At 41.8% G+C, this 14,709-nt stretch overlaps 1 protein-coding gene across 4 annotated transcripts in view; it reads left to right on the top strand.

Annotated features, from left to right (window-relative positions):
* TLR5 (toll like receptor 5) overlaps positions 1-14,101 on the top strand; it is a 31,880-nt gene extending 17,779 nt beyond the window's left edge. For all 4 annotated transcript variants that reach the window (XM_034764648.1, XM_034764650.1, XM_034764647.1 and 1 more), the window contains one exon: positions 10,491-14,101. In XM_034764648.1, coding sequence (XP_034620539.1) covers positions 10,491-13,077 — 2,587 coding nt within the window. In that variant the 3' untranslated portion in view covers positions 13,078-14,101. The remainder of the gene's footprint in view (positions 1-10,490) is intronic.
* The last annotated feature ends 608 nt before the right edge of the window (positions 14,102-14,709 follow it).

The following is a 14,709-nucleotide window of genomic DNA, read 5'->3' as shown; positions in this document are numbered from 1 at the left end:
GGCACGGCGCGGCGCTGGGGGGGCGGCGGCTGGTGCGGAGCGGCGCTGGGGGGGCAGGGGCTGGCGCTTGGAGGAGGGGCAGGGGCTGGTGCGGCGCGGTGCTGGGGGGGCAGGGGCTGGCGCTCGGAGGAGGGGCGAGGGTTGGCGCGGTGCTCAGAGGGGGCGTGGCTTCGGGCAGCATGGCGTTCTGGGGGGCGGGGATTTCGGCAGCACTGGGGGGGTACGGCGGCGCTGCGTGGCGCTCGCAGGGGCGGGGGAGCGGCACTCTTCTTTTTTGCGTGGGGCGGCAAAAAAGTTAGAGCCGGCCCTGGACTTAATACAGCTTTGAAACTTTACTATGCAGAAGAAAATTGCTGCTTTTAACCATCTTAATTTAAATTAAACAAACACAGAAACCATTTCCTTACCTTATCTGAGGTTTTTTTTTTTTAACTTTAATGTTTTGTAGTTCATGTTTAACACAGTACAGTACTGTATTTGCTCTCCCCCCCACCATTGCCTGATTGCGTACTTCCAGTTCCAAATGAGGTGTGTGATAGTCCGATCAGTTCGTAACTCTGGTGTTCGTAGGGTTCTACTGTATATTAGAGCTAAACCCACTCAGTATTATGATGCCCATTTAAGAAGAGAGTAAGGGATCACATTCAGTACATAGCCCAAAACACTGTTAAAGCCAATATTTTTTTTCAGATTGTAATTATTGGGATGAAATTCAGCTCCAGAATATTCAAAGCAATTTAACAATATTAATGAACAGGTGACAGCTCAGAGGGGGGAAAAATCTTGGCACTTTTTTTTTGTTAATAAATAATTGAATCTGGTCTAATCAGAGGAGAGCAGCAATGCAATTAGTCATGAGGGCAAAGATGTCGACAACCAGGCTTTTCTTATCTGGCCAATATAACAACCACGTAAAACCAATTTTACTGTAAATTGTACCTTATTTTCAAGAGCTTTACTATGGCCTAGATCAACATAATAAACAATCCCCTTGTCAATTGCCTTACTAACCATTTAAAAAAGAGAGATTAGGTTAGTCTTGCATGGTCTGTTCTCTTAGAAGCTTTGCAGACTTCCCTATAACATATAATGACTTTGTCAGCTTCTGTCATCAATGTTTTATCAAGTTCTCCAGAATTTTATTTGGGATTGGAGTTAGATTAATTATATTATAATTTCCTGGTTCTCCATTTTCTCTTTTTTTTTTTTTAAGCAATGGGAGTGGTCCTCCAGTCTCACACTGAACAGCAAGACGAGGTTGACTATATAATGGTAGCAGAATGGGGAGATCCTTTAATATTCTGGGAAATAAAGCACCCAGGATTTGGGACTGAGTCAGATTCAAGTTCTGTGAGCACAGTGTTGGTGAGGATGCTATCATCACCCTCTCCTGGTACATTTGTGACATTGATTTGGAGACATTCACCATCTGGTCACTGCATTACATTCTCTGTAGTAACTCAGATCCCACCCCATCTAACATCCCATCACAGGCCACGGGGCATATTTACTGCTAATAGTCAAAGATCAATTAATTGCCAGATTTAGGCTATCCCATCATACCATTCCCTCCATAAACTTATCACGCTTAGTCTTGAAGCCAGATATGTCTTTTGCCTCCACTGCTCCCCTTGGAAGGCTGTTCCAGAATTTCACGCCTCTGATGGTTAGAAACCTTTGTCTAATTTCAAGTCTAAACTTCCTGATGGCCAGTTTATATCCATTTGTTCTTGTGTCCACGCTGGTACTTAGCTTAAATAATTCCTCTGCCTTCCTTGTATTTATCCCTCTGATATATTTATATAAAGCAATCATATCTCCCCTGAGCCTTCTTTTGGTTAGGCTAAACAAGCCAAGCTCTCTGAGTCTCCTTTCATCAAACAGGTTTTCCATTCCTTGGATCATCCTAGTAGCCCTTCTCTGTACCTGTTCCAGTTTGAATTCATCCTTCTTAAACATGGGAGACCAGAACTGCACACACTATTCCAGATGAGGTCTCACCAGTGCCTTGTATAACGGTACTAACACCTCCTTATCTCTGTTGGAAATACCTCACCTGATGCATCCCAAGACCGCATTAGGTTTTTTCACGACCATATCACATTGGCAACTCATAGTCATCCTGTGATCAACCAATGCTCCGAGGTCCTTCTCCTCCTCTGTTACTTCCAACTGATGCGTCCCCAGCTTATAACAAAAATTCTTGTTATTAATCCCTAAATGCATGACCTTGCACTTTTCACTATTAAATTTCATCCTATTACTTTTACTCCAGTTTACAAGGTCATCTAGATCTTCCTGCATGATATCTTGGGCCTTCTCTGTATTGGCACTACCTCCCAGCTTTGTGTCATCCACAAACTTTATTAGCACATTCCCACTTTTTGTGCCAAGGTCAGTAATAAAAATGTTAAATAAGATTGGTCCCAAAACCGATCCCTGAGGAACTCCACTAGTAATCTCCCTCCAGCCTGACAGTTCACCTTTCAGTATGACGTGTTGTAGTCTCCCCTTTAACCAGTTCCTTATCCACCTTTCAATTTTCATATTGATCCCCATCTTTTCCAATTTAGTTAATAATTCCCCATGTGAAACCGTATCAAATGCCTTACTGAAATCGAGGTAAATTAGATTCACTGCGTTTCCTTTGTCTAAAAAATCTGTTACCTTCTCAAAGAAGGAGATCAGGTTGGTTTGGCATGATCTACCTTTTGTAAAGCCATGTTGTATTTTGTCCCAATTACCATTGACCTCAATGTCCTTAACAACTTTCTCCTTCAAAATTTTTTCCAAGACCTTGCATACTACAGATGTCAAACTAACAGGCTAGGGCAGAGGTGGGCAAACCATGGCCTGCAGGCCACATACGGCCCACAGGACCGTCCTGCCCGGCCCCATAGCTCCTGGCCTGGGAGGCTCGCCCCACCGTGGGCGTAATGCTCTGGGAGGTGGGGCTGTGAGTTTCTGGGGCAGCGCAGCTGCAGAGCCCAGCCTGACCCAGTGCTCTGTGCTGCATAGTGACGGCAGCGGCGTGGGCCAGCTCCAGCTGGGTGGCGCGGCTGTAGCGCCACCAGCCACCAGTGCTCCAGGCAGTGTGGTAAGGGGGCAGGTAGCGGGGGGGTTGGAGAGAGGGCAGGGGAGTTCGGGGATGGTGGTCAGAGGGCGGGGATGTGGATAGGGGTCAGGGTGGTCAGGGGGAAGAGGGGGTTGGATGGGGTGGCAGGGGGCAGTCAGGGGACAGGGAGAAGGGGTGGTTGGATGGGGCAGGAGTTCCAAGGGGCCATCAGGAATGAGAGGAGGGGTTGAATGGGGCGGCAGGGGTCCAGGGGCAGTCAAGGGACAGGGAGCGGGTGTGTGTGGATGGGGCAGGGGTCCCAGAGGGGCCATCAGGGAACAGAGGGGTTGGTTGGGGCAGGAGTCCCGGGGGGGGGCAGATAGGAGACAAGGTGGGTGAAGGAATATCTTTTATTGGACCCACTGGTGTTGGTGAGCAAGACAAGTTTTTTGATCTATACAGGACTCTTCTTCAGGTCTGCGGAAGGTACTGAGAGTGTCACAGCTAAATACAAGATTGAACAGATAGTTTAGCATAAATAGTTAGGGACCATTCAAGGCAAAGGGGCCCATTAACACCCCCAGCATAGGACAAAAAAGGGGGTTAGTGAGTTACACATTGTTGTAGTAAGCCATAACACCAGTGGCTTTATTAAGACCATGATATTTAGTGTCTAGCAAAATTACAACTTTCAGCTCCCAGGCTTGTCTTTTGAAAGTGTTGTGATAAGTCTGACCTATCAGTTCTCATCCTCAAAGGAAACTTGCCCAATATGCAGAGAGTATACATGCTGATGAATGCTGAATCTGCAAAAAAGACTAGTCAGTACTTGCAGGTTCTGGGAGATATGCAAAATTTACCCTACACTTCAGGCAGCAAATGTGTTTCCTTTCCTGTCTAAAAAAGTGAGCAAACATTCTCAAGTATTGGCAGGGACAATGTGAATCCAAACAGGATGGCAACATCCTTCCCTGGTCTAATTAGCTTTATTGGCAACACTTGGCAAAACCCATCAGGTCTGCATTGCTTAAAAAACAAAAACCGTTGAACAAATGCTTTGGTTATAAATATGCTGCTTTTTTTAAAGAGGGGAATGGTGAGTGCTTTGCTTCAATGGACGGTTCTTTAGATTAGCTAGTGCTTCTCTCAGGGCAGGTCTACACTAACCCCCCAATTCGAACTAAGGTACGCAACTTCAGCTACGTGAATAACGTAGCTGAAGTTCGAAGTACCTTAATTCGAACTTACCTCAGTCCACATGTGGCAGGCAGGCTCCCCCGTCGACTTCGCGTACACCTCTTGCTGAGCTGGAGTACCGCAGTCGACGGCGAGCACTTCCGGGTTCGACTTATCTTGTCCAGACAAGACGCGATAAGTCGAACCCAGAAGTTCGATTTGCTTGCCGCCGAACTACCGGGTAAGTGTAGACCTACCCTCAGTGTCCCTCCGCTTCTCCTACCAATGGGATTTCTTCATTCACCAGATGCCCTTAGGAGAACACTGAGGTTCCACAAAGGGCCCGGCCTACTGCAAAATTCACCCTAAAACTCCAGTCAGCAAGAGTGCTTCCTTTCATCTACACTGGGAAATCTTCTAACCAGTTTTAAAACCAGTTCACCTCAAGAGAGTTTCAGAAACTGCTTAGAGCTGTAGAGTAGGCCAGTTTTAGGCTAAGGCAACCTGATCTGTTTTTACTGAGCCAGTTTAACCCCTGCTGAGAGGGAACTCAGAGCCTGGAGCTGGAATATTGAGATGGTGTCTCAACATACACACTCACTGGTCGGTCATGGGGCAGGTAAAGCCCCACTTCTCATTATAGAAGTTCCCTTCCTGCTACACTAAGAGCTGGATGGTGGGAGGACCCATCTGTTATAGCTAAGGGTAAGTTACTTGCTAGAGCAAGGTCTAGGAGTCACGTAAGCCTCCCCGTTCCCAACTCTCCCGGTCTCCGTTTTTTTTTATTTCCTTCTGACGCCTAGGCAGGAAAACAAAACGAAGCTTGGATTCATGTGTCTAAATCCTGCAGCCATGGATCTGGAACTTTCAATGCCATGGTTCCCAATAACATATTAACCCGTTACCTAATCCCTCTTCTCAACAAGGCTGGTGTGGATACATAGCCCAAGTACACCTCTACCCCAATAGAATGCGACCCGATATAACACAAATTCTGATACAACGCGGTAAAGCAGCGGGGAGCCCCGGGCCCTTTAAAGCGCCACTCGAGCCCCGCTGCTTTACCACGTTATATCCGAATTCGTGTGGAGCCTCGGGCCCTTTAAATCCCCACCCGAGACCTGCTGCCAGAGCTCCAGCAGTGATTTAAAAGACGCGGGGCTCCCCACAGCAGCTGGAGCACCGGGTCCTTTAAATCACCACCCAGGAAGCCGGTCCAGTCCGGCACAGCGTACCGGCTCTTGCCAGTACGCCGTACTGGACCAAACCTGATATAACGCGGTCTCACCTATAAGGCGGTGAGATTTTTGGGCTCCCGAGGACCGCGTTATATTGGGGTAGAAGTGTAACTGGGTAGTGTACTTAGGATTTCTGCAAGGTTATTTTGGAGCAGGAATGTGTTTGCCCGAAACATCTTGGGGGCTCAGCTACTACCCTGATGCGGCCATATAAGTGACCAACAGATGTTTTTAGGTTAAAATGCCATCTGTTTTCACATCTCACTCTAGAGCCATGATGGATCCCTGGCTGCCTTCTGGCCCTTCATGCAGGGCCAGCTCCAGGCACCAGCCCAGCAAGCAGGTGCTTGGGGCGGCCAAGGGGAAGGGGCAGCAAGTCGGGCTCTTTGGCAGCGGGTCCCTCGGTCCTTCTCAGAGGGAAGGACCTGCCGCCGAATTGTAACCGAAGAAGAAGGCGACACGGTAGAGTTGCCGCCGCTTGCGGCTTTTTTTTTCTTCTTCTTCTTTTTTCCGCTGCTTGGGGCAGCAAAAACCCTGGAGCCGGCCCTGCCTACACATCTGTGTACCCAGAAGAGAAATCCTCATTATATGCATTGGTCTGATGAGCATTGGTCTGTCAGTAAGTTCTGCATACATTAAATCTTTGGTCAGATTGCATTGCACCAGTAAAGGGCAAAGAATAGATTCTTGTTTATGCTTCAACAACAGAAAGAGTAGCCTGGTCTACATCTGGAAGTTGCACCAGTATAATTAGCTCAATTAAGGGTGAGATTTTTTTTTACAGAAGTATTTATACTGGTATAGCCCATATGCCGGACGCAGTCGTACTGGTATAAAGGTCCTTTACACTGGTAGAACGTGTTCTCCTTCCACCATGGGATATGCTAGATCAGGGTATGACTATACTGCAAGTGTTGCAGCATAGACACTAGCTACAGCAATGGAAGGGTTTCCCATCGCTGTAGTCAATCCACTCCCTTGAAAGGCTGGAGCTAGGATGATGGACGAATTCTTCCATCAACCTAGTGGTGTCTTAGATTGGCTTAACTGCGTCTCTTGGGATGTGAATTTTTCGCACCCCTGAGCAGAATAACTAAGTTGATCTATGTTTTAGGTGTAGATCAGGCCTTAGTATATGCATGTACACGCTAGGGTGTTGTACCAATTTAACTCTCACAGTATAGATAAAGCAGTACAAGTTTTAATCTGTAGACAAGCCCGGAGAGACAGAACTTCCCATGCTGTTCTATCTTATTTCCACTCCCCCGCCCCCACACACATACTTTTCAGCTCCCTATGGAGATAAAGCTGATGCTGTCATTCCTTTAAAAATAGTTGGACTCCTAGTGGAATTTGCAAAACACTGTAGAATGTCAATTAAATTTGCTCCAGCAACACACAACTCCAGTCGGTTTTATGGCTAAACAAATATATTTTTACTGATCCTCTGTGCAGTTTTCCATATTATATTGTGTTAAAGGAATGCTATCAGCTACCTCTAGATTTAGATTATGTAGATTGTTTTGCTAATAGAAAGAACCGCTGATGTAAGGAGTGGTTCTGAACTGCTCCCTGTGACAAGAGTGAATGGAAAAGGTCGCTTATTGTCATCACTTTTGCCAGTCCACACAAAGGTCCAAGTTTTCAGGAGTACACTGGTCCCACGAAAATATTGGAGGAGCAAACGGTTTATCCATTAGCCCCTCTCTGCAAGCAGACTTGAGATAAAGGCGGGATTATATGAGGACACATGGCCTGATGGATACCTCCTTAACGTCTGATAGCAGCCAAACCCCGAACTATAAAGGGTTGGAGAATTTTTCAACAAAACATTTTTCTGATGTAAAAATGAGATTTCTTTTTCCATCAAAAATTGCCCCAGTTCCCCTCCATTTTCTGAGATCCTCACTCTGAACCTGTTGCAGTTCACCTAGTGCTAGATTTATATTGCTTGCCTGCACCACGGCCGTTATTTTACTTGTGGCTTTGTTTTGTTAATTCTGTGATTTTGCTTAAACTTAAAAAACAAAAATGTTTGGACAAATAGCAGGCATAGAAGTGTTCATCCTGAAAGTGAAAGACAAATGTTTAATAAAATAATAGCATGTGATACTTGGAGATTAGAGACATTATATTTGCAACATCAAATATAGTGGTGAATATAAGCACCACCATGATAATAAATAAAAGTGAAACTCACCAGTCTATTTTAGGGCCCAAGCGAGTGAAGTGGAAAACGTAAACAAGGAGTCTAAATGGTGAAATGTATAATAATTTTTTTAATAATCTAAGCAGTTTTTAGTAATAAGTAAAGGTTTTTATATATATATATATATATATATATATATATATATATATATATATATATATATATATATATATATATATATATATATATATATATATNATATATATATATATATATATATATATATATATATATATATATATATATATATATATATTTTCACTGTTGACGGTGTATCTCTTAAAAGGCAGGTTTGACCAAACCTCTGGGATAGAAAAGACAAATAGTAAAAGAGCCCTTTGCAAATTAAATTATCGAGGATAATCCCCTATAGATTTTGTCAAAATCTCCATTAGATTTCTTTCAGAGTGGTAGCCGTGTTAGTCTGTATCCGCAAAAAGAACAGGAGTACTTGTGGCACCTTAGAGACTAACAAATTTATTTGAGCATAAGCATTCGTGGGCTAAAACCCACTTCATTGGATGCATGCAGTGGAAAATACAGTAGGAAGATATATATACGCAGAGAACATGAAAAAATGGGTGTTGCCATACCAACTGCAATGAGAGTAATCAATCAAGGTGGGCTATTATCAACAGGAGAAAAAAAAAAACTTTTGTAGTGATAATCAGGATGGCCCATTAGATTTCTGTTGTCCATGTCTGCAATTTACTTTCTTTGGCCCAAATCCTGAATTCCTTACTCAAGCAAACTATGCATTAATCTTAGTGGGTATTTTGCTTGAGTAAAGACAGTGTGTAGGGTCTTCAGGATGTGGCCTCTTCTCCAGTATTGCCAACATCAGTCCTATTCAAGAATTATTGGTGGATTATTTTTATGTGCTGTCTAGTGTTTGAGCATTTAGGGTACATATTTTCAAACTTTTCTCTGCAGCCATGACAGCTAGAAACTTAATTTAAAAATAAATAAATAGGACAGCTGAGATTCTCATGTAATCATATGACTGGAGGAACACGGGGCTTTAACAGAAAAACTACCAAATATTGTGAGATTCATGATAAAATTGCGAGAGTTGACAATGCTGCAGTACCATTGGAATCCCTGTTGTCCAATCTGTGAATTAAACTGGATAAGTGTGTAATTTACTGTTTGCAATGTATCTTTTTTTTTTTTTACTGTCTCAAAAGTCTGTAAAACTTGTGAGTACTAAACAAACAGTATTCATGGTTTCACTACTACAGAGCTGAGTTCAGCATAGAATCTTGAAATCATTTACTCTTACTGTGATGCTTCTGGGAAATCTCTGCCATTAGTGAAACAGTACAGTCAATCGATAACAATTAATGGGATTGACCTACTTGTTAATTACTGGCTCAGGGCCTATCTTTTTCTCTATGAAGTAAATTTATTTAGCAACCACTATATGGCCAGCAGGGATTTGGTTTGACAAAAACTTATGCTTATTAAGTTTGAACACATTAGGCTGTAGAATACAAAAATTCTTACTCTGGTTGTCAGCCAAGTAAACATTTCAGTGAATGCTTTTTAGAAAGGAGAGGCGGGTAGTTGCAATCTTTAGTAAATACATATTAAACAAAAGCATGCAAGTAGTCCTTTTAGTGCTGACATCTTGCTCTGTGTTATGCAGTAGGCAACGTAAGGACAGTGATTGCTCTGAAGAGATTACAGTTTAAAAGAGAGGTTTAGCTGACAGGATGCATGAAGAAATCCAGAGTGGGGAAAACCCCAAAGTCTACATCAGTTAGATGCATTAATTACATTCACGCATTGCTATGCAAAATCTGACTGTCTACAGTACATCAAATGTAATCTTTTAATAAGCAGTAGGCTTTAAACAGTAGATTTGTCCCACACAATAAATCAGTGACCTTAATACCATATGCTAGATCTCTTGCGAGCTTCATTTGTACTGGAGAATATTTTAAGATGACTAATAGCAATAAGAATGATTACTAAGGACTATTTAATTACTATATCCTCCCCATCAACCTCTTTCCTGTGTATGCTTTTAAAGCATTGCTTTCACCATAAAAAACAACTTCATATTACTGGAATAGTCCCAGAGATTCTGAAACTCCAAATGAGCCTTTTCCTTTTAAACCTATAGCTGAGTCAAACTCTGCTGTGTTCAATTCAGAGTTACTCCGCTGATGACCAGAAATTTTATGGGTGCTCCAAAAAGAAAGCATGCCATTTTTTTAAATACTATTTCTGGAAGTGCCTTGTCTGTGAGACTATTGTGACATGTCATTGTTATCCATTGGAATTGTCTGACCGAGCCCCACTAGCAATGAGGAGTGGGGAAGAACATGGCAGTGATTACACTGTTCAGAAGGGTAGGTGATTATCTCAATACTTGTGTTAACCTAAAGCCTCTGACCATACTATCCAAACTTTTAAAAAACAGTCTGGCTAACTTTGAATAAGGAATGAGTTTCAGGGTAATGTACCAGTGTTGTCACATCAGGGGTGCAACTGTTAAATATTTGGACCAAGATTTTCAAAAGTGACCAATAATTTTTGGGTGCCCATCTTAAAATACTTTGCATGGAACTTGATTTTTAGAGTGGGTTACTCACCATTTTCTGGAGCCCATCCACTGAACATCAGCTCCCTTTAAAGTGTTTCAGATTGTATACTCAAAAACACATGCACCCAAAATCCCTCATGATTTGAAAATCTTGGCCTTGTTTTTTTATTCTGTTGCATTAAAACTTTGCTACAAAACTTTATTGGTCAGACAGCCAATTTTATATTTTGTTCTTACAACTTTCTCTCTCTTTTCATGCAGCATCACAATGTTACATCATCTAGTATTTCTCTTAGGAATGTCACTGGTAGCCAAAGAAATATTTGCATTTACAAACTGCTATTCCGATGGCCAAATTGCCAGGTATTATTTTTGTAACCTCACCGAGGTTCCACCTGTGCCCAATAATACAGTTATACTCTGGCTAAATTTCAACAAAATCAGGCAAGTGAATGCATCCTCCTTCCCTCTGCTGGAACAGTTGCAGATTTTGGAAATTGGAACCCAGCTTGTCTCTTCCGTTACCATAGGGAAAGCAGCTTTTAGGAACCTGCCAAACCTTCGAAACTTAGATTTAGGAGACAATAAGATACTTCATCTCGATCCTGATGCTTTTGTGAAGTTGTCAAATGTACAAATACTCCAGCTATATCACAACAGTCTTGAGGAGTCCATTCTGGAAGAAGACTATCTTCGAGATATGATCTCCTTAGAATATTTGGATCTTTCTGGAAACAAGATCAAAAGCCTTCGCCCTCATCGCTTATTTTACCGTCTAAAATCCTTGCAAATTGTGAACCTGAAAAACAACTGGATACCCATCTTATGTGAAGGAAACCTTGATAGCTTCCAGGGAAAATTCTTCACATTGTTTATTCTCAATTTTAATAAATTATACTACCCAATTTCTATGGACTGGGCCAAGTGTGGAAATCCTTTCAAAAACATAGCCCTGGACACCCTGGATCTTGGTGGCAATGGCTGGGGTGTAGATATAGTGCAACACTTCTGCACAGCTGTGAATGGGACTTCAATTGTTTTTTTGAAGCTTAGCCATCACATAATGGGTCCAGGATTTGGCTTTAAGAACTTGAAAGATCCAGACCAAGATACATTTGCAGGGCTAGCAAGAAGTGGCGTTCGCTTACTGGATATTTCACATGGTTTTATTTTCTCTCTCAATCCTTATGTATTTCAGAGCCTTGGTGATCTGGAATTGCTGGACCTTCACAACAACAAGATAAATCAGATCCAAAAACAAGCATTTTTTGGTCTGGGAAACCTAGGAACTCTCAACCTGTCATATAACATTCTGGGGGAGCTGTACGATTATACTTTTGAGGGGCTTCAGAATGTGATGCAGATTGATTTGCAACAAAATCATATTGGAGTAATTGCTGGGAATTCATTCAGGGATTTAAGAAGGTTAAAGTTGGTGGATCTCCGGGACAATGCCATTAAAACTCTCCCTTCTTTCCCAGCCATGATCACTCTTCATTTAAGTGACAATAAGCTATTATCTGTAAGTAACCAGAGAATAAATGCAACAATCCTTATCTTGGAAAGAAACAGACTGGACAATCTGGGTGATCTTTATATTCTTTTACAAGTTCCAGATGTGAAGTATATCTTGTTAAGACAAAATCGTTTATCTTATTGTGTTAAAAGTGTTGATGTTATAGAAAATAACCAGTTAGTCTACTTGGATCTAGGAGAAAACATGTTAAAGCTTGTGTGGGACAGAGGTTTATGTTTGGATGTGTTCAGGCGACTTTCCAAACTAGAGGTGCTCCACCTGAATAACAACTACCTTACTATCCTTCCACAGGATATTTTTAGTGGTCTAACATCATTAAACAGACTTAACCTAGCCTCCAACCTGTTGTCTTATCTTTCTCCTGGTGTTTTCCCTGAGAGCCTAAAGACACTTAATATGTCTGAAAACCAACTTCTTTCACCTGCCCTTGAGCTCTTCATGACTTTGAGTATCCTGGATATAACAAATAACAGGTTTTTCTGTGATTGCAGTTTAAACACCTGGACAGCACGGTTAAATCAAACCAATGTGACCTTAGCTGGCTCAGAAAATGACACATACTGTATACTCCCACCTTTTTTAACCAGGGTTCCACTCTCTTCAGTGGCACTTGATGGCTGTAATGAAGACGAACTCCAGAAGCCTCTACAGTTCTCACTGTTCATCTTCACTTCAGTCACTCTGATAATGTTCCTAACAGCAGTCATCATTTTTAGTCACTTTCGGGGGACTTGTTTTGTCTGGTATAAGACCATCAAAGGTGCTATGCTAAAAGAACGTAAGCAAGCAATAGATACAAGTGCATATCAATATGATGCATATTTATGCTACAGCAACAGAGACTTTGAGTGGGTCCAAAATTCATTGATAAAGCACCTGGACTCTCAGTACTCTGAGAAAAACAGATTTACTTTGTGCTTTGAAGAGAGAGATTTCCTGCCTGGGGAGGAACAGATCACCAACATCCGTGATGCCATTTGGAACAGCAGGAAGACCATTTGCATTGTGACAAGGCAGTTCCTCAAGGATGGGTGGTGCGTGGAAGCCTTTAATTTTGCCCAGAGCAGATACTTTTGTGACCTGAAAGATGTCCTCATTATGGTTGTGGTTGGGTCACTTTCTCAGTATCAGTTGATGAAATACAAACCGATTAGAGTCTTTGTGCAAAGGAGTCAGTACATGCAGTGGCCTGAAGACCATCAAGATGTAGACTGGTTTTTAAATACCCTTTCTCACCAAATTCTGAAAGAAAAAAAAGTGAAAAAGAAATCCAGTGTTATAGAAATGCAAACTGTAAGGACAATCTCGTAGTTGGGAGGGTTGTTCATGGTTCATATTATTAGTGCTATAAAACAGATTTTTGTAGTTACATTTTTGCTTGTGGCTTGACAGTTACTTAAATATTCTAAATCCATTTCCACCTGTGGCATGGCAGGAAAGAAGTATGGGCCATGCTTCAGCTTTCCCTGACAAATGGATAGAATATAACTTCCTTGGTTTAAGTTTTAATAAATATGGCGTCAGCTTTAAAGTCACCAGCAAATGGAATTAACAAAATTCAATCACTCTAGGAACTATGGCCCATATTTTCAAAAGAAGTCACCAAGTATGGGTGTCTCAAATTTTGGGTGTTCAGATTAGGACACCATGGTCTGATTTTCAGAGATGCTGAGTGCTCACAGGTCCCCACGACAATCGAAGGAGTGGGTACTCAGCAATTACAAAAAACAGGTGCATGTTATTGCAAGTTAGGCACCAAATTTATAGGATTCTTGAAAATTTGGGTCCATGTGCTGAAAGCCCCCACTAACCAAACTGAATGGGCACATTAACTGATGGCAGTGCCACATTAAGGTCTTGCAATGTCTAGTCCTACCATTCACCACCAGGTCCCCTACTAAGAGAATGTTTTAGTGGTCATCATCCTTGCTTGTGATGTTGCATGATCAAGATGGTGTAGGTGTAGGTGTTGGGGAAGTCATGTACATGTCGCTCACATACACCCACACACCCACTATTGGGTACCATTTTTCACAGAACATCATCATTTTGTAAAGCCACACCACATAGTATTCTTTTTTTTTTATTATTATTATTTTTTTTTTAAGGGAGGGATTTACCTCTTCCTTAAAGCCAGGCTTGGAAGGATCACATTTTTATCAGTAAATGTCACTAAACATCAATTTCACCGTACATGTACAAACCAACCCAACATTTCCATAATAATAAATGACATTTAGAAATAGACCAAGAAAGAAAAATGCTGCTTAAGAACTTAATAGAGTTTGATTTAAGGATATTTACTTTGTATATTTTGATATGTGATGTTGACAATTTGTGTTTGAACAGTTATAAAGCTTTAATTTTTTGAGATCAGTGTCTCCTGTCATTAAATAATTACTGTCTGCCCCATCCTGTTGTCTGATTACCCCCCCACACACACCAATTTCCCACTACTGTGGAAATTTAAATGGATAAAAATAGAAAAAATGCTTAAAAATAAATATTGACATTGTCCATTGAAATTATAAAAACAAATTCTGTCAAGCCTACTTGTAGCAGACACTGAACAAATAATATATAGTGGTAACTAAATGCTTAGACACTACATGAAGGTCATAATCTAACCTTGATCTTTGGGCACGTATCCCGCTGCCGTCACCGGGAGAGCCTCTGTGGATTGAGGATAGTGTGTATAACCCTACATTTATAGCCCCACGTGGCCATGCACTCATTGGATGAACTGTTCCTGGACCTTGTGCTTTCTCAGCTCTATGACCTTTTAGCACTAATTTCAAAGAGTATGAAGTGTATCACCTTTTGCCACTGTAATTGCTGTAGTATAGTTCATGTTTACTTTTACCCGTGTGATAAAACAACAAACACAGTTTGCCTAGGACTCTCAGATTTAGCTGGCACACACAAAGCCCTGGATTTTTACAT

This window comes from Trachemys scripta, chromosome 3 (assembly GCF_013100865.1).
Source record: "Trachemys scripta elegans isolate TJP31775 chromosome 3, CAS_Tse_1.0, whole genome shotgun sequence".
Taxonomy (NCBI): domain Eukaryota; kingdom Metazoa; phylum Chordata; order Testudines; family Emydidae; genus Trachemys; species Trachemys scripta.
The sequence above is the reverse complement of the archived record's forward strand: the minus strand, read 5'-3'. Positions and strand labels throughout refer to the sequence as shown.